At 35.8% G+C, this 26,322-nt stretch overlaps 1 protein-coding gene across 1 annotated transcript; it reads right to left on the bottom strand.

Annotated features, from left to right (window-relative positions):
- Positions 1-1,320: 1,320 nt before the first annotated feature.
- Positions 1,321-7,954, bottom strand: cfhl3 (complement factor H like 3). Its single transcript, XM_051908995.1, has 9 exons — positions 7,794-7,954; positions 6,272-6,454; positions 6,019-6,192; positions 5,754-5,929; positions 5,309-5,501; positions 4,974-5,153; positions 2,000-2,179; positions 1,708-1,890; positions 1,321-1,619 (listed from the first exon to the last, which is right to left on the bottom strand). The coding sequence occupies exons 1-9, from the start codon at positions 7,867-7,869 to the stop codon at positions 1,600-1,602; spliced, it is 1,365 nt and encodes a 454-aa protein (XP_051764955.1). The 5' UTR covers positions 7,870-7,954; the 3' UTR covers positions 1,321-1,599.
- Positions 7,955-26,322: the final 18,368 nt, after the last annotated feature.

Genomic DNA, 26,322 nt, shown 5'->3' with positions numbered 1-26,322 from the left:
ATGTACAGTTATTTACTGTAATCTACAGTGTTACTGTAAAGATACCATGCACTAAATTAAAACTTGTGTTACTTCATTTCATTTGCAGAAACCGACTGCCTCAAATTGTCCAACAACCATTTAAATTTGCAAACTAATATTTATTATATGCTAAAATAATGTGAGTATATTATTACTATGAACTTATTTCACTACAGTTCACTAAAACATTTTAAGTAAAGTGATTTTCACTGCATCAGCAACTACAGTCACCATCTGTTAAATAAAACAACATGCAGCATATCAACGATGTTTCTTGATCTTCTCCTGAACTTAAGCACAGGCTCTACTCTTCAGCACAATGGTGACCCACAAAACTCAATTTTACAGTAAACTACTGGCAACAGTGTTGCCAGTATATAACTGTTTTTTAACTTACAGTTTGTTACTGTTAAAATACATTTTGTGGGTGTGTCTTTTTATCTTACACCTTTAACCCTTTCAACCCCACAGGAACATCCTCTAGTGTCCACACTACAGAGTAAAAGTGTAAAAATACTGACGCTGTGTTGCAGTGAGATAATTAAGTTAATATTTAAGTGACTACGAGCAAAACTACAACTGTCTTCCAGCTATTACACATTATTACTGACCAGTTTAACTTTATTTCTACAGAAGGTCTTATTGAGAATTAACAGAAGTTTAGATGTTGATGTTTTATTGAAAATGTTTGGTTTGATGTCACTAAAATAGATGAAAGCTAATATTAAAGAGTCAAGAGCCCAACTAAAGCAGACACTGGTCACCACGATGGTGACTGCACTCTTATTTTTTTAATAAAACATCAACATCCAAATCTGTTCATTCTCAACAAGAACTTCTGTACATGTATGAAAGAAAATAATGTCAAACTGCTTTGTGACTGAAGTCATTTGTTGTTCTTGTGTTTCTGCTCGTCTCTTCTGTCCTTCAGTGATTCTGCTTATCAGGTGTTCATCAGTGTCTGAATTCACTCACTTCTTTTCATTCACTCTGTCAAGTGTACTATATTAGTAAACTAATGTAGGGAATAGTGAATGAGGGTATAGAGTGTGATTTGGAACACAGCCTCTGAGTGTCGACTTCGAGCGCTGTTAACTCACAGTATATTCCTGTAGGCTACTTTCTCGAAAATGACAAATATTACCCAGAATGCATTGTTTTCTACAGTATATTACTGTTTTAATAGAAAATGGTTTGTTACTGTCAGAATTTGGCTGTTTTTCTACAGCACGGTTTAACAGTGTATAATGCAATTAAGAAATACTGTATGTTGAACTAAAATCCACACCAAAGTCAGGCTAATTAATAACATGTTTTTAATCACAAGGGTTGTTAAAGGAATGTTGACACAAAAATACAAATTATTTCTGTGAGATATATAGAATTTGTAGGTGAATGAGAATGATAATATATGTACAAGCTGTGTGTGTGTGTGTGTGTGTGTGTGTGTGTGTGTGTGTGTGGGCGCTTGTTTCCGTCTTCACAAACACATAATTACATGCAATTACAGTAAATACTAGAAGTCATTCCTAAAATCTCACTGGGTTATATTACCTCAATTACCTCTCCAGTTTATATTCAATTATTTTGTGTATCACCTAAAGAAACAACCAAACAAACAAATAAATAAATGTCCAAAACACCAACATGACTAATTCAGGTTCTGAAAACGAGACAAATACTCACAACTTTTGTCAATCTGTAGATTGCCATTAGAACACGACACATCCACATACGCTCTCATCTCACTTCCAGTATTCCATCCAGCTATACAGTTCAGTCTATACTTGTTAGCATGTGCTATATAGACCTTTTCTGTAGGGAGCTGCAGATTGTACTTCTCAACTATGTCATTAATTTCACAAGGTCCTATGACAGAGACAGCATCCAGTGAAAAACAGTACAAAACAATTAGAAATTTGTTTCACAAAACAAACAAACAAACAAACAAAAAAAACAATTATATAATGACACTCACTCAGACATTTTGGAGGAGCCTCCCATATTCCATCCGCACACTTATAAGATTCCTGTTGCTTGTCCAGTACATAGTAAGACTGGCAAGTGTAAGATACCTCTGTAATCACTTTTTTTTCCGTACTGCTGATGATGCTGTAATCTCCATGTTGAAGATACGGAGGTGGTGGACAGATCCCACCTAAACAAATGTTTTGAATGTACACATTTACCCAAACAGAATCAAGTATTTAGTCATTTCATGTCATATTTGTATATAATGATAACTACCCCTGAAAATACACTAGGGAATCATGCTGAAATGAAGATTGTTGTCAGGTGCATGTAGATACATGACGCAGAATGACCGATATACAGAGACTTTAATTAACGCAGGAAATATATACCACAACGTTAACAACACCGAACAATGAACTGAGGGAACTAAGAGCTAAATACACAAAGGATGCTAATAAAAGAAACAGGGAACAGGTGTGCAACAATCAGAAACCATAGAAACAAACTATGAACAAAAACTCAGATAAAACAGTGACAGGGAAAACCATGACAAAGAAACTAAACAGATCAGGACTATGAAACTGAGAGTATACGCTTACACAACAATAGGTGTGCTTACATGGAGCATTGTAACCAGTTTAAAAGTCCAATCCGAATGAAAATGCTCCATATAAACATCTCAATTGGAATAAAAATGCCTAAACTGAATGAAATTGTAAACCTTTCTATAAACTGAACAAAATAATAATTTTGCCATGTAAACGAGGTAATCCGATTACTTTGCGTCTGTGTCATCACGTCAAGAGGCCAGGGCTCATCAGAATGCACAATGGTGGCGGTAAAATTAAACTGGAGTAAAACTGAAACAACACATTTTTAAATACACTGAAGGAACTTAGTGTATCTTTACTATGGACCTTCATCCACACGCTTTTGCTTTTCTTTGGAGGGAGGGGTAGTATTGAGATGCTCCTTATAGATGCACAGCCACCAAAAAGGTCAGCTTCCTGCGCCCGTCTTTTCCTCATACCTTCCAGCAGTAATATGCTACAAATTCACTCTGTTGCTTGATTAAGAGCAACACTATACATAAAAATAGCGCGCATGAGAAATAATGGAACTCCATGTTGACAGGAATAAAAGGCGGCAAACAGGACATATAATGTGTGCATGTCACAAAGTCATTCCAATTGGAAGTGCCGGCGCTTGTAAATACCATATCGGATTAGATAACGTCTCATGTAAACAGTCCACTGAATCTTTCAATCGGACTGACAAAAAAGTGTACATGTAAACGTGGCTACTGATGTAATAAAAGCAAACATTTTTCCTTTTTGTTTTTTGCATACAGATGACAACACTGTCAAAACAATCCCCGTTCACACATATTATGCTGTGTTATGCTGTCAGTAGATGGTGATTTCACTATGTAAAGAAGACATACGCGCCTACCGGTTTCAAAGTGCAAGTTCTTGAAAATGATACCATTATTGTCTCTGTCTCTACAAAAATGCGAATTTGTGAAAACAAATGTGAATCAGTGTGAACAGAGATCATTTTGACAACGTTGTCATCTGTACGCGAAACATGCAAAGGAAAAAACTTTTCCGTTTTAAGTACATTATTGTCGACATGCCCTAAGGGTGTGTTTGCATGACAGCAATGTTTTTCCTTTACGTTTTTGAAAAGTTTCGCGTACAGACAACATTCTCGAAATGATCCCCATTCACACGGAAACACAAAAAATTACTGAAAATGCTGCATTATGCTGCTAGGCCAGTAGTTGGCGATGTCACCTTGTAAGGAAACACTATGCGTCTGTAGAATGAATACGTAATACGCATGCGCATGACATCACCATTTTCACAAATTCACATTTTTTTAGTTTACATGGAGACAACAAAAGTATCGTTTTGAAAACTTGCACTTTGAAACGTGTTTTTTGTGTTTTAAAGGAACACTCCACTTTTTTTGAAAATAGGCTCATTTTCCAACTCCCCTAGAGTTAAACAGTTGAGTTTTACAGTTTTCGAATCCATTCAGCTGATCTCTGGGTCTGGCGGTACCACTTTTAGCATAGCTTAGCATAGATCATTGAATCTGATTAGACCGTTAGCATCTCGCTCAAAAATGACCAATGAGTTTCAATATTTCTCCTATTTAAAACTTGACTCTTCTGTAGTTACATCGTGTACTAAGACCGACAGAAAATGAAAAGTTGCGATTTTCTAGGCCGATATGGCTAGGAACTATACTCTCATTCCGGCGTAATAATCAAGGAACTTTGCTGTCGTACCATGGGTGCAGCAGGCGCAATGATATTACGCAGCGCCTGTGACCCCCTGCTTGCACAGGGAGCGTGCCTTGCAACCATGGAGACATTTGTGAGAGACGTACCTATGGTACGGCAGCAAAGTTCCTTGATTATTACGCCGGAATGACAGTATATTTCCTAGCCATATCGGCTTAGAAAATCGCAACTTTTCATTTTCCGTCGGTCTTAGTACACAATGTAACTACAGAAGAGTCAAGTTTTAAATAGGAAAAATATTGAAACTCTTTGGTCATTTTTGAGCGAGATGCTAACGGTCTCATCAGATTCAATGAACTATGCTAAGCTATGCTAAAAGTGGTACCGCCAGACCCGGAGATCGGCTGAATGGATTCGAAAACGGTAAAATTCAACTGTTTAACTCTAGGGGAGTTGGAAAATGAGCCTATTTTCAAAAAAAGTGGAGTGTTCCTTTAAGGCCCCAAAAACAGCATTGTCATTGAAACGAATGGCCAAAATGTATAAAAAAGTTTTTCGTTTTTAGTTGAAAATGGTGTTGTGACAAGCAAGACATGAATGTGACAATTGTATCATCGTAATACTTTTGATGCACCCATAATCCACATTTGGGATTGAATCATCATAGTTCAAGTTGGATTTGCTGCTGGGTAATTAAATGTGAATGCAAGATTTTGTGGGGACTCACTTTTGCAGATAAACGTTCCGTTCCATTTTCCATTTTGACACATCAAAACTCCTCCTGAATTTTCATTGTATGGTTCATTGCACTCGTATGTCAGTATCTCAAAGTTGCTGAACACAGTTTTCTCATCTGACAGTGTCACAAATCGCAAGTTTGTTGTTGGTTGGGAACACTGAACTGTTCCTAGAGGAACAATTCAATTCAAAGTATTATATGAAAAATACTATTATTTAATTATAAAGATTTCAAAAGTTTATTTGAATTAATACTTTGATTCTGATTTATAGAAATGTTTTTCCTAATATAAATACAATCCTGTAGTCGATATATGTCTGTACCTCCACATTGTGGATATGGGTAATTCCACCTCCCATCTGGTTGGCATTCAATTGCCCGTTGGCCGTAAAACCTCATGTTGACATTAGTGCATCGAAAAACTAAGATATGCCCAGGTTTATAAGGTGAAGTGATGCCTGGATGTCCAAATAGAATTTCTACATTTTTGAGTTCTTGCTCCTGACAAGTACCATCTGTATATAAGAAGATAATTTATTTGTGCATACTCAACAATATATTAACAGTACTGTAGTGTCTGTCTTACTTTTTATATGAACATTATTTTTAATATAAGACTTCATATAAGACATATATCAGCTATTTAACTATGGCTTGGAAATGGTTTATCCAATCATCTTACCAGTTTTTCATTAAAAATATCTATATAAATTTATGATACAATAAAATCAAAACAAACAACAAAACAACATCAAGCTGTAACTTTCCAGTGCAGGTCTGTATGTCTGTCCATTGGCCCTGGGAATCACAAGTGATTCGTACAATCTCCTCTGGTTCAAATCCAGGACGACATTTATATTCTATTCTTGACGAGATTTTGTACGTTTGGTTCTGACCTCCCACAATCTCTGCATTTGGGATGTTTGGTGGGTCACACATAATTTCTAGAAAACAAACATTCACATAATCATAGAATTTCTATTAAGTGATTTTGTGAGTAGTGAAGATTTTAATACTCTACAGCAGAACATACCAGCACACAGTGGTTTTGGTGTCCACCCGTCTCGTTTGCATGTGGCCTGGACTGCCATTTTACGATATCCAGATTCACAATTGTAAGATCTTTTTACATTCAAATTCAGATTTCCACTGAAGTAATATGTGGGTAGATATACATGCTGGTTGTGTGGAACTTGACATTTAATCTCTGAAACAAGACTCACATGCATTTGATAATGTACAAGGAATTCAGCACCAAATCCAGAAGTGTTTCTCTACATTCTTACCCTCACAAGTTGGCTTGTAATCCCACTTCCCATTATCTGTGCATGTAAATGTTTCCTGCTTGTAAAAGATCTGGCTTTTGCCAGAGCAGGTAATTTCCACCGTTTCTCCAGCTTTGAAAATTGTTTTTCCCTCTGGTATGGTTCTTACTGCTTCAGATTTGGTCAACTCAAGCTGGCAAGTTACTGTAAAGACATAGTGATGCAAAACATATTTTTTGTAACATTACCAGTTTTGTATAGCAAAAAGTACTGTGGCCTAAAGAGCTCAAACTGAAGAAAACACAGAAAAAACACCAGCAAATTAAGAAAACATCTTTATCAGTTTGACAATACATGTGCTGCAAATACTCACAACGCAAACCAAATATAGAAACTGTTTTCACACATTGACTGTATTTAGTTGCATATTAAAGCTGGACTACATATCTTAAGCCCTGTTTACACTAGAGCTCTTCTCAGGTCCTAAAATCTGTACCCGACCAGAATCGACCCAAAACATTTTTTACCCGGACCCGACGTGCATACATTTTTTTTTTTTTTTTTTTTTTTTAAAGAAAACCCACCCCAAGGCAGACCTGATAAAATTAGACCCGAGTCCAACCTGACGGCATTTAGCCTAGCCTATTTTTGAACCTGACTGGACCCAAACAATGAACGGCATTGATGTGTGCACAGCCAGCAGCCCCACAGTCAGTCAGGAAAAATCCCGGTGTCCTGCTTACTAATTTGGCCACTGCTCCATTATTTCATTTAGCCTTTTTATGGCTGTCACCCTAGTCTATGTAAACAGTCACATGTCATCACATGATTTCTCAGGACAGTTATTTCAGTGATATCTTTCAGGGAGTATTCTGGTTCTGGTTCATTCTGGTTGTCATTTTATATCTATGAACACATGCATTTAAACTTTTTAAGTGGAAACAGTGTCAAATCAAACAGGACAGATTTGAACTTTATAAATTAGTAAAGAGAACGGAGGGGAATAAAGAAAACATTTTTTTTTTTTTTTTTTTCACATTTACCCTGTCTTGCAAGTATACTCCACTGTTGCTCTGTAAGTATAATTTCTCCCCTCTCTAAGTTTAAAATAACCATTTTGGTTTCCTCTGGGTGACCACACTTTTTCTCTGCAGAAATCAAACAAGTTTAACTCTAAAAGTGAACATTTGAATTAAATGAGAGGAAATTATGTGGTCATCATATTGACAATTTTCTTACTTGAGCAGCTTCGTGCAATGAACGTCTGCCACTGTCCATTTTTACACTTTAACCTATAAAAGCCTATTAACCTGTCATGCAGTTCACGTTCACTGTTTCATCATTGTTGTATGAAGCTTTCGCAACTGGTTCTATGTTTTATATAGCCTAAAATATCCAATCGGAGACATTCTGAGAAGCACAAACAAACGCACACAAAGATATACCAGTCAACACTCTTTAAAACCACTTTACGTCATTTAAAAAGTGTTGGAAGTGTATATAATATGCACAACATTCTACATAGTAAAAATAATAAACTCACCTTGACCTTGCACAAAGGTAACAGAAAATAGGAAACAGGAAAAGCAGATGATTTGTACAGGAACTCTCATTTTCATCTCACAAATGACTGTAGCTTTGTTTTCTGGTTTTTGGTCTCTGTTGTATGATGGGGGATCAAAAAGTTAATCATTTACTTAGTTCGAAGGAGGACTTTTTTTATATACCAGACTAACCTACTCCATGGCCGTGCACAAGAAATATTTTGACTAAAAGAAAAGAAAGTTTTATCTGATGTTTACATTTGTCAGTTGGGACACACCGAAAGACTCTTAAAGAGAAATCAAGCTTCTTCATTCACATTTTCATATTACACAATAACAGAAGAGAAAGCAAAGGGCAAGTTACAAAATAATTGCTGTCTTCTCTTCTCTATATGTTTTCTTTCACTTTTTTTTTTCATTGATTTTGACTAACGGCACCAGAAAGTATTGTAAGGGGGCTTAAATTCTCCCATTATACTGATCATCCACACCAAATAAACATTAAACTTGTTGCATCACCTGCTGTTACATAAATATAAGGGCCCTTTTGGTCCAACTGACTAAAGATGCAATCGGCTTTTGATTACGCTTTGCTGAAATAAGCAGGATAATCTTCAGTAAGACATTTATGAAACGAAATCATCAAGTCCTCACCGAGGCTGAATTTATTTAATCAAAAATACAGTAAAAAAAAGTAATACTATATTGTGAAATATTATTACAATTTGAAATAACCATTTTCTATTTTAATATATTTTAAAATGCAGTTTATTTCAGTGATTTTCTAGATCATTACTCCAGTCAGTGTCACATGATCCTTCAGAAGTCATTCTAATAGGCTACGTTGATTTGCTGCTCAAGAAACATTTCTGATTATGATCAAAGTTGAAAACAGTTGTTCTGATTAATATTTATGGAAACAACCACGTTTACACTTTTTGTCATTCCGACTGAAAGATTCGGTGGACTGTTTACATGAGACGTTATCTAATCCGATATGCTGTTTACAAGTTCCGGCGCTTCCAATCGGAATGACTTTGTGACATGCACACATTATATGTCCTGTTTGCCGCCTTTTATTCCTGTCAACATGGAGTTCCATTATTTCTTATGCGCGCTATTTTTGTGTAAAGTGTTGCTCTTAATCAAGCAACAGCGTGAATTTGCAGCACATTACTGCTGGAAGGTATGAGGAAAAGACGGGCGCAGGAAGCTGACCTTTTTGGTGGCTTTGGCGCCTCTCTAAGGAGCATCTCAATACCCCTCCTTCGAAAAGGAGAAGCGTGTGGATGAAGGTCCGTATGATACCCTGAGTTCCTTCAGTGAAAAATGTGTTGTTTCAGTTTTACTCCAGTTTGATTTTGCCGCCGCTATTTTGCATTCTTACGACCCCCGACGCAAAGTAATCGGTTTAACGCGTTTACATGGCAGAATTTTTATTTTGTTCGGTTTATAGAAAGGTTTATCCCTACAATGCTCCATGTAAATGCACCCTACTTTTTTTTTCAAGATTTTTTGATGAACTGCAGTTATACAGTAGAACAGAAGTTATTTGAAGTTGAAAAATTTTATAAATGCCCCTAGATTGCTGAATAAAATACATTTCTTTAAAAAAAAAAAAAAAAAAAAAAAAAAACTTACTGACCCCCTACACACACACACACACACAAACACAAACACACACACACACACACACACACACACATAATTATTATCATAGAAACATGTAAATGTACACATTTGTTTAATTATTATTATTATCCCTGTTGCATTTATAAAGGTCCCAAAATATAATGCTAATTAGTTGATTAACTATGATGAATGCTGCGAGGAATGCTAATTTGTGTCTCCTCTGTTGTTGTAGTACTTTAGATCCGCCACTAGAAGGCAGAAATGACCTTTGGAATCAGCTCCTCAGAAACTGTCCTGATGCCACAAGAACTGACAGTATCTGAGCCACAGAAAATAGCATGTCATAAAATGTTTCACAGTTTATACAAATATGTTGTAAATGTATATGTCCTCTTATTATGTAGATTTGAAAATGAACTGTAATATCCCAAAAAAAACAAAACAAAAAAAAATTCTCCTATAGGTACTATTTAAAATGAGCTATTTTGTCAGTCTGTATTTACTTTTGAAAGCCTATTGAAGAAAATAAAAAAAAAGTTATTTTCAATTTTATTCAATTCTCAATGGATAAAAGCAAGTTCTGTCTTTTTTTTCCTCATGGAATATTACTGAAGAGTCGTTAATTGTTTTAAGTGTAATTTTTAACAATGAAATCCTAGATTACATTTTATTTGTCTGTATGACTCTACATTTCTGCACTTAAAAACAATGGCCTAAGTAATGCACAGTAAGGCCAAATGCTAAATGCACGGCGAGATTAATGGCTCCATCAGTGTCCAGGCAGCTGTAGACGTGGGAGGTATTTGCACACTGTTTGGGCTACGATGGTCCTCGGCGTCAGGCCCGCTCTAAAGGTTTCCTTTGGCCGAAGGCAAAGTGAAAACTCCTGCTTCACTCTCTGCCATAAAGGTAAGAGAGAATAATGGGTGGGTGGTTGACAGATGACCTACATTAGACACCGCCACGAGAGGAGGAGGAGACAGAAAATGAAAGCGAGAAAGTATTCATGAGCCGCGCTAAAGGACTTTAACACACCTTTTTTGTACACAGCTGCATTCATCAGCCATTAATGAACAGCAGAGAGGGGCAGGAATGCAAATTCAGAAGCACGATGCATCCTCCATTCATTTAGATAAATGAAAAACACAGTGCTGGCGCAGGCCTCGAGGCCATCTCTTAGTCACCCTCACAGTCAAGTGCTCTCCAGCGCTGTTGACATGGAAGCTTGTCATTAAAGTGATATCAGAGCCCACTATGGGTCAGTGGTCTCTCTGTGTGCTCAGAGGCAGCTCTCTACCATCTGATTTTGCACATTGGATTAGCCCATCTTATCCATAGCGGTTATTTTTACTTTTTATGTTCATTGTAGTTTTAGACTTTGAATATATGTTTTGTGTTTAGTAAGAATGGAGAAAAACAGATCGGTTATCTGGGGCTGTCAGTTAATATATCCACTAAAAAGAAGAACACTACAGTAAAATGGCTAAAATTACTATTGGATTTATGAAATTATGATCAGGAGTGATCTTTACACAGGTCTGCAAATGTTTTCTTGAGATGGGGGAAAAGCAAGTTTAAAGGGATAGTTCACCAGAGGGATAGAATGTCGGTAACCAAACAGTTAATGGGCCCCATTGACTTCCATAGAATTTGTTTTCCATACTATGGACGTCAGTGGGGCCCATCAACTGTTTGGTTACCCATATTCTTCAAAATATCTTCTTTTGTGGTCAGCAGAGAAAAGAAACTCATACAGGTTTGAAACAACTTGAGGGTGAGTAAATGATGACAATTTTCTCTTGGAAAAGAACAATACAATAACTTTTAAAGGGGTGGTTGATTATGATTTCACTTTTTTTAACTTTAGTGTGTAATGTTGCTGTTTGAGCATAAACAACATCTGCAAAGTTACGGCGCTCTAAGTTCAATGCAAAGGGAGATATTTTCTTTTACAGAAATCGCTTTTTCAGGACTACAACAAACGGCTGGTAGAGACTACAACAAGCTTCTTCCCAGGTTAGTGACATCACAAACTCTAAAATTTACATCAATTCTGCCCCCGGGAACACACAACAAAGGGGGCGAGGCCATGTTGGGCTGCTTTAGAGAAGAGGAAGAGTTGTTGTAGTAGAGTGTTGTTACCATGCCGTCACTTTATGCCGGACTGCTTCACAAACGAGGGTAAGTTCAATGCTGGATTTGCACAAAAGATTAACGTGACGGCACATGCTAGTCGATGAGTTGAATCAACTCCACAGCAACTACATAAATTTATCCACTAACCATTCAGAAACATCTATCCATCAGTCTCTCCATCAGTGTCCGACTCCTGTTTGAACAACGTAGGGCTCGATACTGTTACTGACAATTGTCATTTTGGCTGCGTGAGATTCTCCAGCTTTGTTGTTGTTGAGCAACCGAAGTGCAAGCTGTTAAAGCTCCGCCCTCTTCTGGAAAGCGGGCTGGGAGCAGCAGGCCATTTGCATTTAAAGGGAGACACAAAAATGGTGTGTTTTTGGTCACACCCAAATAGGGGCAAATTTGACAAGCTATAATAAATGATCTATGGGGTATTTTGAGCTTTAACTTCACAGACACATTCTGGGGACACCAGAGACTTATATTTCATCTTGTAAAAGGGGCATTATAGGTCCCCATTTAAAAACATTAAATAATTAAATTATTATAAAATAAAATAAATTATTATTATTATTATTATTAAAAATACATTAATTAACCACCTATGTGCTATCAGAAGGAAGAAAAAAAAACTTACTGTCCTTAAATTTGGTTATATATTTATATAAATGTTTCAAACAAAATCAGGCAATATTAAAGTCAGCCCTCTTCCTTATAGGTCCTTTCCCCCCATATTTCTTCTGGCATGAGTTCAGCAACACCACACAGACTCATGAATTTTTACGTATACTGTGCCTGTGACATATATCCAAGTGAAACAGCTTCTGGAACAAATGAAAATGTACGGCGGGGCTTGATTTTGTCCATCAGGAACTGATTGGATTGTTTGAATGGTTGCGGTTTGCTATTGGTCGATCTCATGTGAGTGACAGTTTGCCCCGCCCTCGTGCCAGTAAACGCATCATCGGAGAAGAGGGGATGTTATTTTGATGAAAGATTAGGAGGGACATGAATTAAAAAAAAAATAATGATGTGCAAGTAGGCTACTGCTCAATTCCGATTTCATAATTTTGCTTTTCTTTTCAGTCACAGCCATGATATTTCAACACGGTCATCTAAACGGCAAAGACGTAGGCTGGACAGTTTCCCTATTTTTTCTTGAAAACATAAATTTGTATCCTTTTTCAAATTTCTACCACTTCTGTAGCTTTGTTTTTTGCTTTCTAATTATTTGCTTAAACTATGATGGTTTTCATGCACTTCATCACAAACTTAACCTAAAGTTCATAATGAAGTCATATGAATCATGCTAAGCTAACCTCACTTAGATCTAACAAGGCTTTTTGCATCCACTGCTAGAAATCATTGATTCTCCATGTCTCTTCCTCACCAAGAGCAATTAGTTCCAGATCGTTTTCTGATTGCCCGACGTTTGATTTATCGAAGTGTCATCCGCGTGTTGGCTAACTGTCTTACAGCACCCCTCCCCGCCAATAGGCCCTGATTGGGCCTAGCGCTAACTATCCAATCACGATCACCATGGAAACAGCAGGTGCATGAGAGCTGCTCGTAACCTGGCTGTTTTGCAGAAACATATCTTGATAGCTTTCTCTTATTGTTTTTTTTTATTTTTTTATTTTTTTATCTCAACCTAAACATGCAACAAAGAGCCTCTCTCTCTCTCTCTCTCTCTTTTACAAATCAGGAATTATATAAATTATTACACATGTCAGTGTCTTTCCATGCCCTGTAAATTGGGATTCAAGGTGAATAAACTGAAGGAATTAAATATTCATATCCTGATTAGCTATTCCCCTCATTCAGAATGAGGACATGCATTAAATATGCAACAAATGTCTTGGAAATAGAGTGGAATCAAAATGAAAGATTGCTTCAAACTTGCAAGTGTGGCTTCTTTCAAATTCACATTTGACTGCTGATGCATAAGGTTATAATAAAATGTTTTTTTCTTTTTTTTTTCCCCCCCTCACAGCATCTCATATGCTTTTTTTTCCATCTGTGCTATTAAACTCAATTATTAGGTCACATTAAATGGAAATTTTATTCATTTGGGCTTACTAAAAACTCCTCAGTCAACCTACTGTGCTTGATGTGATCAAATTGTTCTCAGCGATGTGGAGCAATAAACAATGACAGAGCAGCTGTGTTCAAAGGATCTATTCTCATTTCCCTCCGCGGTGCGGATCTAAAGCTTGAACACATACTTTTTTTAGCCACAACCAAAAGAGTTGCTCTAACCAACCATTAAAACAGCAGTTCAATTTGAAATTCAGTCTGTCCTATTCGGTCTATTTGTATTCCACACATTCACTAGGGTAAATGTGCTTGACGGGTAAAAGATTCTTGCCACTAGGGTAAAAGTGCTTGATGGGTAAAAGAAAAGAGAAATATCATGAAAATTATCCAGTTGGATCCAGTTTGATCCAGTTTGTTTGTTTGTTTGATGAGCGTGCGGGCATTGAAAGTGTATTTGGCTTATTCTAGACCATTAAACATTGCAGTAGCATTCAGGAAGATAAGATTAGCAGAAACTTTAAGCAGAGAAATATCCTTCTGTCTCACAATGACAATATATCACATTATATAATATAATAATATCACGTTATTTCACATTATAACATCATAATATCACATTTTTTAATGCTAAAACTATTACCACCACTGTTGTTTTCCCCAGCAGCCTCATTCGGACAGATTACATAGAGATTACATTCAAACATCTCACAGACCTGGAGTCTGAAAAAGACGTTATCCATCCTCTTGTTGCATCCCACTGTGTTGAATTGGCCTCTGTGGATGGTTTTAGCCTTTGATTCTAGGTACAGGAAAAATCACACGCCAGTTGCAGCTAAACATGGCTGAACTTTACACCAGTAACAGGGGAAAAGCAGCAAGCGTGAAAAAATGCTATGAACAATGCACAGAGATCTGTTGGTACTTAGAGGACTTAGAACACTTTTGAGTGAAACGTTGCTTTTTTATGACAAGCAAAAGAACATCTTAGTACAATCAGAAACAGTCTAAACCAAAAATGGCTGCCAAGACAACCCAATCTCATGAGAAAACATAACTATTTTAGGAGGCGAACAATTTTGTATACATTCGAACAATGTGATTTGTATATAGAAATGTCAAGTCAAGGCAATGATTCATTGATGGTAATTTCTGCTGTACAGCAGCTCTAAAAGAAACGGAGTGTCTATTTACACTAAGTGTAAATAGGCTGTCTTGTTGGAAAGGGCTATTTACACTAACTCCACCCACCAATGTCTGGTTGGGCCACACAAGATTAAAAAAAAACACACACACACCATTCAACATTTGCAGTGACATAGGTCGTAGGGAGTGGAAGTAGCTTCTGACACGATCAACCCAAGTTCGAATCCACCTTTTGCCGAACTCGCTTTTCTCCTTTTTCCCATCACATATCAGATCAGAAAGGCATTTATTTTCAATAAAAATAAAGAAAATATTTGAAAAGTGGAAATGAAGTGCCTAACATTTAATAATAAAGTGTATAATCTGATTGTTTCATAACCAAACAGATATTGCCCCCCATTTACTACCATAGTAGGAATAATAAATACTATGGTAGTCAATGGGGGGCGAGATCTGTTTGGTTACTGACATTCTTCCAAATATCTTCCTTTGTGTTCAGCAAAACAAATTCATACAGGTTTGCAACTACATGAGGGTGAGTAAATGATAGAATATTCATTTTTGGGTGAACTATCCCTTTAAGAGTTGACAGAATGGAAAAAATCTTAGAGAAATCACGCTCCGTCAGGGGATAAATTCTCCTCTGGCCAACGAACAAACACGGTGTTATTATGATTCAAACATACAATTTTTAGGAAAAAAAAATAAACATTAATGTCCTCCCTAAAACCTATCCGTAAGTGGGGTGTACAAATTAAATTGTACAAATTAGCCAATAATTTGTCAAAACGTAGTTACGATTTGCCATGAGAGTGTTTATTTTGTCAATTTACTCTGACTAATATGCCATCTATCCTCAGTTGATGAGAATGTCCTTTTTAGTTGATGAAAAGATAAATTAAACCAAATTTTTTTTAAACATTTAAACATTTTAAAATCACTCATAGTTGTATTAACAAATAACAAAACATATGAAAACCTGATTTAAATCTTTTATTATCCTCACATTGTGCAGTTTTTGGTATCATTTTGTTGATGTGATTAACAGAGCATGTGCAAGTTCGGTTGTGATTAAAATAGTTTGCAGTGTTGGTTTAATTCCCAACATGGATGGAGTCCATGAGGTGCAGCAACATAAACACACACAGTGGGAGTTTCTACCATTTGACATATGTAGCTCCTGATACACACGCACATAGTGGCTCTTATAGCGGATTACTGTCAAACCAGTTGACAGCTATGTGTCTGCTTACAGCATGTTACAAAGCATAAGAGAGATAACTGCTCTTTGAACGTGATGCTGGACTGCTGAGCAGTTCACTGGGCTTCCTGTCCCTGGGGCTTTATGGTCTCTAGCATGACAAAAACTTCATCTTGAGATGTACCTACTCAAAGCTGTCAGCGACTGCTTCACATTTTTGTCTATCGCTGTCTTTAAAGTGACCCTCTCCTCATAGATTTGCCATTCCGAGGTCTACCAACATTTATCATCTCTACCTGATATGATTGGCTGAATCTCTCTTAAAGGGTTAGTTTACCCAAAAATGAAAATTATGTCATTTATTACTCCCCCCTCATGTCGTAAGACCTTCGTTCATCTTCGGAGCACAAATGAAGTTATTTTTGATTAAATCTGATGGCTCAGTGAACCTCTCAAGATCCAGAAAGCTACTAAAGACATATTTAAAACAGTTCATGTGCACAAAAAGTATTCTCATCGCTTTATTTTATTACGGTAGAACCACTGTACTCACGTGAACTGTTTTAAATGTCTTTAATATCTTTCTGGACCTTGAGAGGTTCAGTGACATTGCTGGCAATAGAGGCCTTATTATATAATTATATAATATTATATAATATAATATAATATCTTAATTTGTGTTTCGAAGATGAACTAAGGTCTAACAGGTGTAGAACGACATGAGGGTGAGTAATAAATGACATTATTTTCATTTTTGGGCGAACTAACCCTTTAAACTGTCCAGGTCATATGCTGCCTTGATCATAGGAATGATCTTTTTTACGAATTGAGCACACAGGCCAATTTTGAAGTTGCAATTTCAATCATGTTAATAACATTAACATTAATTTTGTATTCAGTTTGCGTATTTTTGAGGTACAGTATATAATGCATAATATTATAATGATTTCCCAGGAGGACTTGAAGGCAGATACATTTCACCCCAAAATCAAAAGAAGGGGCAAAAAGTTTAACCATTTTTTTACATTGTTATATTATTTTTATAACAATTAACCACATCCCCTAGCTTCCCTAATTGTCAATAATGTGAAAAAGCTCATTTTCTTTTTCTGATACAATTACTTTTAATTCAACAGAAAATTTTAATAAAATTGTGATATAAAAACAAGTGCAATAATATGAACAATAATGAAATGATGATTTATATTTACAAAGTATTTTTGAGATGTAGAGTACATCATGGTATTTCTTGTACTCAATGTGTTATGCTTTTTTTTTTTTTAAATAAAAAGTACAATTGTCTAGAAAAAAAGCTATATTGTAATGGGAATTTGAATGAAAATGTGAATGAACATTAAAATGATAATGAAAGAAAATGTTAATGTTCAAAAAATACGGTATATATATATATATATATATATATATATATATATATATATATGCACACACACACCTGTGAGCACATCAGTTGATGTCTATATTAATGTACCAAGTTACTACGTTGCTTGGCCACTGAAAACAGCCTAGTTACACCAACAATCTGGAAAAACAATTGTTTATTGGCATTATTAGTTCTTTTAATGGTTTATTGAACATCAATGTCTTTCATCATGCTGCCATTGCTTCTGTTTAATGAAAGCCATAAGGCACTTGAACCCGTATGTTACATTGATTTTTACCATGATTAAGAGGGGGTTTAACAGCCCTAAACTGTGGTAAAATTCATTGTAATGCATGGCTCCAAGTGGCTTATTGCTTATTAAAACCATCTATCAAAGTTCATCCGTATGGAGTGCATTTCTAATGATGTGTTAGTTGGCATAAATACATCAGCACACAGCACATTCTTCACACGGACGACCTCCAGTAGTTCTCGGCACACTAAAATCCAATGTACCGGGAGTTCTTAAACTATGAAAGAAACCTTAAATCACACTCTGACCTGGCCCACAGGCCAGCGATCAAAAGCCCACCAGACTGATGCGTGAGGTGAATGACAATGCGAGAAGTAACATCCCTAGCAAACGAAAATATGATAAGTGCAAGTCCATTTGAAAACGACTGTATCCGTTCCCATTATCGCCACTGCAATTTAGAAAGCGAAGGCATCAGCAGAGCCAGAGCTAAAGCAGGGCTGCTCTTCTATCTCCAGCAGAATAGAGATTCATGAGGTCAGGATCTTTTATATTTTCAGCATATTGATGCATTTTTATTTACAGTGGGGTCCAAAAGTCAAGTGAAAATGCTGCTACTTTGCATTCCTTTTTAATTTAATACAAAAGATTTCATGCTAATTATATTGTTGAATTGAGAATTTTACATGCATTTCGGAATGTATTTGTTTTGCCCCCTTTTTAATTTAATGACAGCAGCACTCGAGCTGTATGAACAGTTTGCTTAAAATCTGATAATCATATTCATCATTATTTGAGAATCATCCAAAGAGCTTCTTGTGCTTCAGCTAAAACTGATGTTGAACATTTTTTTTCTCCATATCTCATAAAGAGTATTATAATAGTCTTGAGTTTGTTTGTCTTTTACATATTAAGAAACACGTTACTCCATTTAAAGGGATAGTTCACCCAAAAATAAAAAAATTCTGTCATCATTTACTCACCCTCACGTTGTTCCAAACCTGTATATATATTTTTTAAATCAGTGCTACCTGACTAGAGAAAATGGAGAAAAATAAGAAAGCGAAAATTGGCAGGAAAACTTCAACACCCATAATGCACTGGGCATGTTGCCACTCAAGGCCAATCCCACCAGTCTGCTCCTATTGGATAGGCAGGATCAGAGTCAAATAATGGCTTGCTTTAGAAGGAAATACTTCTTAGCAAACTTTTAGTCATAATGGTGCTGACTTGTATTGTTCCCGGGAGCAAGAATTCAAAGTGTAAACATTTAGCAGGAGTGAGTTACTTTCAGTTTTCAGTAAAGGATCCAGCACGTTGTAGGCAGCAGATAAAGGCTGCAAAGAATCTTAAATACAAAGAGAATGGCGCGACAGAAAATCTGAAAAACCTCTGTGTTTGTAGTCAACATTTCAAATTGAATGATCACAAAAAGTGTTTTAGGCCAAACAGAGGGGAAAAACTAAAAGAAACCGTCGTTCCACACAACTTCCTGAAGCAAAACGGCATACAGGTAAGAAAGCGGTTGCCATAGGGTTCCATTTGTACCGTAATGCAGTTTAAAGAATAGACATAGTACATTACAATTTTCAGAGATAAACCTACCCTTACAATAAGTGTCCTGTTAATAACCCTCTGTCAATCTGAATGTCCATGGACAGGGATACAAAAAATGCAGAAATACAATCTGTAGTTTTCACAGAAGCCCTGGAACTGTCAAAAGTTTTGCTGACAAATAAACATTTCTTGGTCCAGCTAACACAGTTAATTTACATATACTACCGACATTGTAACAATACAAAGAAGGTTGAAAATCGGCAAAGTTACTTTTAAACTGTGAGTTCTATCTATTGTGCCATTATTCATGTATTTTAGCTAAAAATTAAATGGGCCACACAAATGATGACCTCATTGGATCAATGGACCACAGTGGTCTGGTGGCTAGTAAAGATATGGACCCTTTGGAGTATGATCTCTCTGCCATCACCTGCAACTACTAAAGAATTGGCCTGTCCATCAAGAAACCAAAGACTGAAGTACTAGAGTTGTGGAAACGTTTCTGTAGTGCACTTCCCATGCATGTCAAGTACCTTGAGAGCAACCCATCTCAAAGTGGCAGCATTGATGAAGAGGTACAATAAAACCCTAAGCAAACCACAGTGGCATTTTGGTAAGCTATAGGAAAAGTGATTTCGGTAACACTTTACAATAAGGTTCATTAATTAAATATTAGTTAATGTATTAACTAACATGAACTAACCATGAGCAATACATTTATTACTGTATTTACTAATCTTTGTTAACGTTAGTTAATGAAAATACAGTTGTTCATTGTTTGTTCATGTTAGTTCACAGTGCATTAACTAATGTTAACAAGATAATGTATTAGTAAATGTTGAAATTAACATTAACAAAGATTAATAAATGCTATATATAAGTGCAGTTCATTATTAGTTCATGTTAACTAATATAGATAACTAATGTTAACTAATGAATCTTATTGTAAAGTGTTACAGTGATTTCTAACAACAACCTTACTTGAGGACAGTTGAGGAAGCTTTAAGGGAATATATGGAACAACTGGGATAGCAAAATATGGGCTAAAATTAAATTACTTAAAATTGCATTAAACTGAAATGATGTAAAATTGAGTCTTTAAATTACATGGGTGTGGAATATATTTTAATATTATTATTATTATTATTATAAAACAAATTCAACTTAGCTGGGTTGCTATTCAAACAGGTTAACTGTATGAATTAACCAAAAAATGATCAATCTGATCCATTATCCCTACCAAATAAATTAAACATGAAATATTGATTTTATCTTATTAGCTATGTATGTAACCCTCATTACATTTCCTCATGTAATTCTATATTGTAATCCAATTGGAATTACTCGGAGCATGTTTCTACTTAATATTCTCTATATATTTCACATTTTTTGGGTAATTGTACCAAAGGTTTGTAAATCCCATCCTTACCTTTCTGACGGAGTAAAATAATATTTCTAATAGGGCTAATTTTTTTCTAAAGCTTCAACTACAGGTTATATTTTCTGTTCAACCATTTGTTTGTTTGTTTTATTCTTTTGAATAAAACAATGCACTCCATATAGCACTTCCAAGCTGCTGTAGCACATTCCGCTGTGTCCAGATGTCCTTGAAATGTTTCGATGAGCTCAGTTTTGACTGGCATCTGTTGGTTCTCCTTTGCAGAGCACCGCACTCTCTGGGTAAGATTTCTGGAAATAACTTCAATTCATTCATGTCACTGAGGAGTTTTCCTCAGGTTCAAGGGTGTACAGCTAATTATTGAGCTTACAGAGGATTTCTAATTTGCCGGCCGCCTACAGCCCGTTCCACACTACCAACAGAACAAGCAAAAAACAAGCGCGTGAAATCAACAGCGTACATCTGTATGTCTCTGGAGGGATCGTGTAGTTAATTATCACAGGTCACGTGAAGGGAAACGAGGAAAGAAGGTCAGTGAAAAAATCATTTCATTCTACAGAAAAAAAAAAAGAAATACATATTTCCCAAGATACAATTAGTTCAAAATATATTATTTATACTATATATATTATATTATTTGATTCAGCATTTTTTTTAATAAAAAAAAAAAAAAAATCCAGCCGCCTTAAAAATGATTAATTGCCAAATTCTTTAACCTCTAAAGCAAAATGGCCTAAATACCAACATTTAATTTTGAAGTCTGTCATTTCCGAGTTTTTTTTTTTTTTTTTTTTTTTGTGTAGGCTATCCCAATTCAATATCCAGAGTCAACAGTGCATAAGCAATTTGTAGGTTGTGTTTAAGCATTCTAGTGCTATCATTGTTCTGCAACCCAACCCAGTGACATTAGGGCTGCGTTTAAGTCCATTTTTATGCCCTTCCCCTTTTTTTTTTTTGAATTTGTTTTATGCTCTATTCTATAGACCTGTATGGTTGGGCTGTTGGAGAAAATATAAAAAATTACACAATGAAAATTATAACAATACCATAAACTATAACTGTAAAAAAACAGTCAGCTTAGGGTAGCTACAAGTATTATGTGGTTAAATGTCAAAATAACTCCAGTTTCATATAGAGTTCTGTGGGGTGGGGGTAAATTAAGTGCAATCTGCTGTGACATCACAATCGTGTTGCATTGTGGTCTATGGATCTGCTTGAAGTGTACATATTGAGTAGACTCAAAATCGAGGAGTCGAGGGTCTGTTCAAATGAACTTGATGAAGTTGAATGCACTTAAAAATGTCAGTGGGGATTCCCCCAAGGGAACGTGCTTAGGGAAGTTCACGAGCGTAAAAGTAGAGTTAAACGCAGTCTATAGATGTGTTTGACTTGAAGTGGCACTCTGTAGACTGATCAGTGTATGACATCAAAGTACCACTAAAGCGATTAGAGAGCAGATGGCTCCTCTTCAAGTCGAACACACCTATTAGCTTCGCCAGCGTCGCTAGTTTTGGGGCAGGGCTAGTGTTTGTCTAACCAATAGGTGTCGTTTGTTGGAGATTACATTTTCTGTTGCTTATGATTGCTGTCGCTATTCAAAAGTATCCATGTATTTATTTTTTTTTCCAGAACATATAAATTGCAAATATGTCATTATATTCTAGTAGAATACAAAAGTTTGAAATTGACTTCCTGGTTTTTATTATTATTCCATGTCTTTGAAGTAATGTGCATTTCCTCTGCCACACTGCTGAAATTCAGGAGTAGTGCAGTAAACACTCTAATCATCTCTTATTTTGTTGTTGTTATTGTCGTTGTCATTAAGATATCAGTCAATGTTCTTGCACCAGACATCTTATTCTAGATGATGAGTCCAATACCTCTGGAAAGGAAATGCTAATGATGTTATGCTTTAATGTTGAGCAGTGCATTCTAGGGTCAGAAGGTGAACAGAACTGGACTTAGTACAAAGCCCTGGGGGACTCATTGCAAAGAATGGTAGAGCACAAGTCCTATATGGACAATGATTCTTTGCTGCACATAGGAAGTCTAGGATTCAGCTGTAGAAGGGTTTAGTCCAGGATATTTGTTTTTGCCTGAGTGTGCGTTGTGTTAAATGGCAAACTGAAATCAATGAAAATCAATAAGACACACAGTGGCAAATACACTACACAAGTACAGCATTTTTCCATGTAGTATTATAGATTGTGCTTTATTCAAAAGTCAGTGCAATTTGCATTTTAACATTGTTTATTTATCATTTATATATATATATATATATATATATATATATATCTCAGAGCTAAACTGTCTCAGAAAAAAAAATATTTTAATTATGTCAGATAACACTTAAGCAAATCATGGTCAGGTCAAAGTGTCTGAATAATTTTTGGTTCCAAATGTTTTATCAATTTTACTGGTAGTCCACTATATGAAGAATATGTCACAGTTTACTTTATTTTGCTATCCTCACTTACATATATGAACTATAGTGTCCTGCACCCACTAGTAAAATATATCAAAAATATAAAAAAAATGTATATAAAATTATTTTTGGTTTGACTGTATATTATATTTTAAATTTAAGATTTAACCCATATCTGGTCCATTTTCTATACATTTTTTTTTTCTAAAAAAAAAAAAAAAATCAAAATCTTGATCCCACAAGACATATGCCATGGCAACAACGTATGAATTAATGAACAAAGTTGTCTTATTCAATGCATTATTAATAGCCTGCAGTCAAACATTGGGGAGATGGCTTACCAACAGCAGTATATGACATTTTAACACACAATTCTCTTCTGGTCTTTCTCTATTCTCTGCTAAGCATAAATGCATAATAAAATCAGGTGATGAGTGCGGATTTCTAGAAGAGATTACCAAATTATGTCACAGGCACAGCCATGAACGACCATGATTTGCTACTTGTTAGTCAGATGCAGGTTGTATTAGGGAGAATGACTTTCTGATTGGACAAAACTCTGAGTCATCAAAATACATGTGTATATCTGCAAAATATTAGTTTCTTAACTTTTAGGACAGCACTAGATAATCTGTTTCAAAGCAAATAGACGTAAACTTGTAGCCCTTTGAATTTGACAGAGTTTACAGTAAAAGTGGGGAAGAAATGCAGTAACTCTATTTACCTCTAGAGGGAGATTTTTTTTTTTTTTGTAAAGTGGTCCTGTTGCGCTCAGTTGGTGGCCATCTTGTTGAGAGAAAAGTGCTAAGACACCTGTTAAGTTGGAGTGATTAGGGCAGAGGAGAGTGGATGAGGAGAAAAAGAGTGGATTATTAATTCAGTTTCAAGAGAATGTGATAGAAGATTATTATTTTGAAGGATTTTATTTCAAGAAATTCAGATGTTTTCCTTTATGTTCTCTTTACTGATTAATCCTGTGCCGGAAATGTTGGTTGATAAGGAAAAATAAGACCAATAGCTGATGATTGATGTTAAAATATTGAATTATATACATCATGAATTCATGATTACCGTCATTTAGCTCAAAAAAAAAAAAAGCAACCATTGTTAAATTAAAATTTATATTTAAATAATTTACATCAAGTATGCTAGATTTTTACAATTTGGAAAAGTGTGTCGATAAAATGCATGAACATTATGTATTATATTGATTTTAATGTAATTTGATTTGTCTGAAATGTTAATTGTCTGGGTGTGTTTTCCTGCATTTTGCTGAAAGAGTTATTGCACAGTTGCAGATGTATTATTGTGAATACAGGAGAAATCTGAAATCTCACATCAGGTTTCTTTGATTTAATTAATGAGTGAAAACAGGTTCTTTGCATTATGCAGGTTGGTATTTTAATACCAACAGAGTATAACTATACTTCTATTGGAATAATGTTGATGTTGGATGATTAAACAGCAATTCAGGCAGCAAGTCATTTCACTTGGCAGTTCAACTATTTCCAGTCATGTAAGTACAGCTCCTGCCATATATTGTGCTTTTTAACTTAAATGATTGGGTCTTTTAACTTTAAGACAGGACTTTGATTATCAAATACGTTATTGGTTATTCCAACTGCGGACGGGGCGGAAATTATGATTCTTCCCATTCAATTTTACACTAATAGGACGTCTTCTCATCTTATAATGTCTGACGTCACCCAGTGGATTGCAATGACTTGATTCCTTTGCAAAAAGATTTCTTTTTCTTTTTTTTTTTTTCTTATCCATATCCAACTGTCATATATTCCCCATGTCTTGTCAGGACTTTTGTTGTATTTCCTGTCCTAGTGCCATGTTTGTAGTTCATTGTAGTTTTTCATGTTGATTATTCTCCCCAGGTGTGTCTTGTTACTTGTTGTTGTTAAGCTTGTTTGTCCCTGTGTATAAATAGTCATTCAGTCAAACTGATGGATATGGATTATTTGTAGCACAGCCCTATGATTTGAAATGATTTGTTTCAGTCTTTTGACTGGAACTTCCCCAAACCGGAAGTGCCTCCCATCATCTAAAACGACTCATTATACGGAGTGATATTAAGAACATTTTTCGATTGTTGTTGGCTACTGTGGTGCTGAGGGATTCAGTAAGGTCTTCTTCAAATTGTCATTCAGGCAGTGAAGACCTTGTTTTCTCATTATAGAGCAATCGAAGGTAAATCAGTCTGGGTGTCCCACATTTACCAAAGGAAACGATTCTAAACTAATCATATTGACCTAACGAAGTTGAGCTTCCCGACTTTCCAGATGAAGAGTTGTGTGCTGCAGTCTCTGCATTTTGAATGTTTCCATGCTGCTGACTCAACAGATGGCACCGTTCAAGCATCCAGACGTCTGCCTGAAGTGAGTGCATTCAAAATGAACAAACACTCAACTGAGAAATGCTACAATGAACTCAGACAGAAATTCAAAAGCAGAGATGTGAAGCCGTAAAATGATGAAACATGTCCTCGACTCTATTCTTGGCTTTGTAAAAGGCGTGAAATTAAATATTTTTCAACTTATCTTAGGACTGAATGGAGACACAAGTAGTGACTACTGGAGAGAAATGCAAATTAAATTTAGCTTACAACATACCCTCTGACTGAGCAATGGTTGCGTCACTTGCACACTTATTTCGGCTCAAAACTTTACTCTCCAACCACCGGGATAGCACTGTGACATTTAAATTAAACCATACTTATTCTTTTCAGCATGGACATGCATTCTTAATTTATTTATAAATTAGGCTTATATATTGTGCTTTATTAGAAACTCACAAAGTAGGCGATAAACAAAACTTTATTTAAAAGAGTACTCCCGTATATTCATAGCGGCTCCCTGACGCCCATATCCCGGAAATCGAGCATGCGAGAGAGAAGCCCTGTTTCCACCTGGTATTTGGATGCATTTTCGGTGATCCTATCACAAATGGTCAGCCTGACCATGTTTCAAATGCTTCTCCTGTGACCACTTGTGTTTGGATTTCCTATTATTTCATCACACTCTACATCACTCACTTTCGTTGCATGAATTCTGTTGAATGAATGTTATGCAGCTCACAAGAATTAATATAATATAATATAATATAATATAATATAATATAAGTAAGCAATAAGGTACTCGAGGCTGTGCGCGCGAAGCGGAGTGCCTGCAACGCCCTTCAGCCGTGACTTATTCACGATACAGCACTAGCCTCGAGTACCTTATTGCTTTTATAAAATGGTTACCACACAATACAAATATTAAAGCCATTAATATGTATCAATGCAACTTTCATGAAGTAAAATTTCACTAAAAGCCTTCCTTCCGCCGGAAAAAATAGTTCCTGACCGTGA

Source organism: Ctenopharyngodon idella, chromosome 10 (genome assembly GCF_019924925.1).
Source record: "Ctenopharyngodon idella isolate HZGC_01 chromosome 10, HZGC01, whole genome shotgun sequence".
NCBI lineage: Eukaryota > Metazoa > Chordata > Actinopteri > Cypriniformes > Xenocyprididae > Ctenopharyngodon > Ctenopharyngodon idella.
This window is presented reverse-complemented; position numbering and strand designations above follow the sequence as displayed.

Excerpts from the sequence above, each read along its gene's own strand:
- cfhl3 (XM_051908995.1), bottom strand. The coding sequence starts at position 7,869 with ATGAAAATGAGAGTTCCTGTACAAATCATCTGCTTTTCCTGTTTCCTA. Across the intron at positions 5,154-5,308 it reads CCCATATCCACAATGTGGAG|GAACAGTTCAGTGTTCCCAA; the intron begins GTACAGACATAT and ends TTGTTCCTCTAG. Across the intron at positions 1,891-1,999 it reads GGCTCCTCCAAAATGTCTGA|GACCTTGTGAAATTAATGAC; the intron begins GTGAGTGTCATT and ends TCTCTGTCATAG.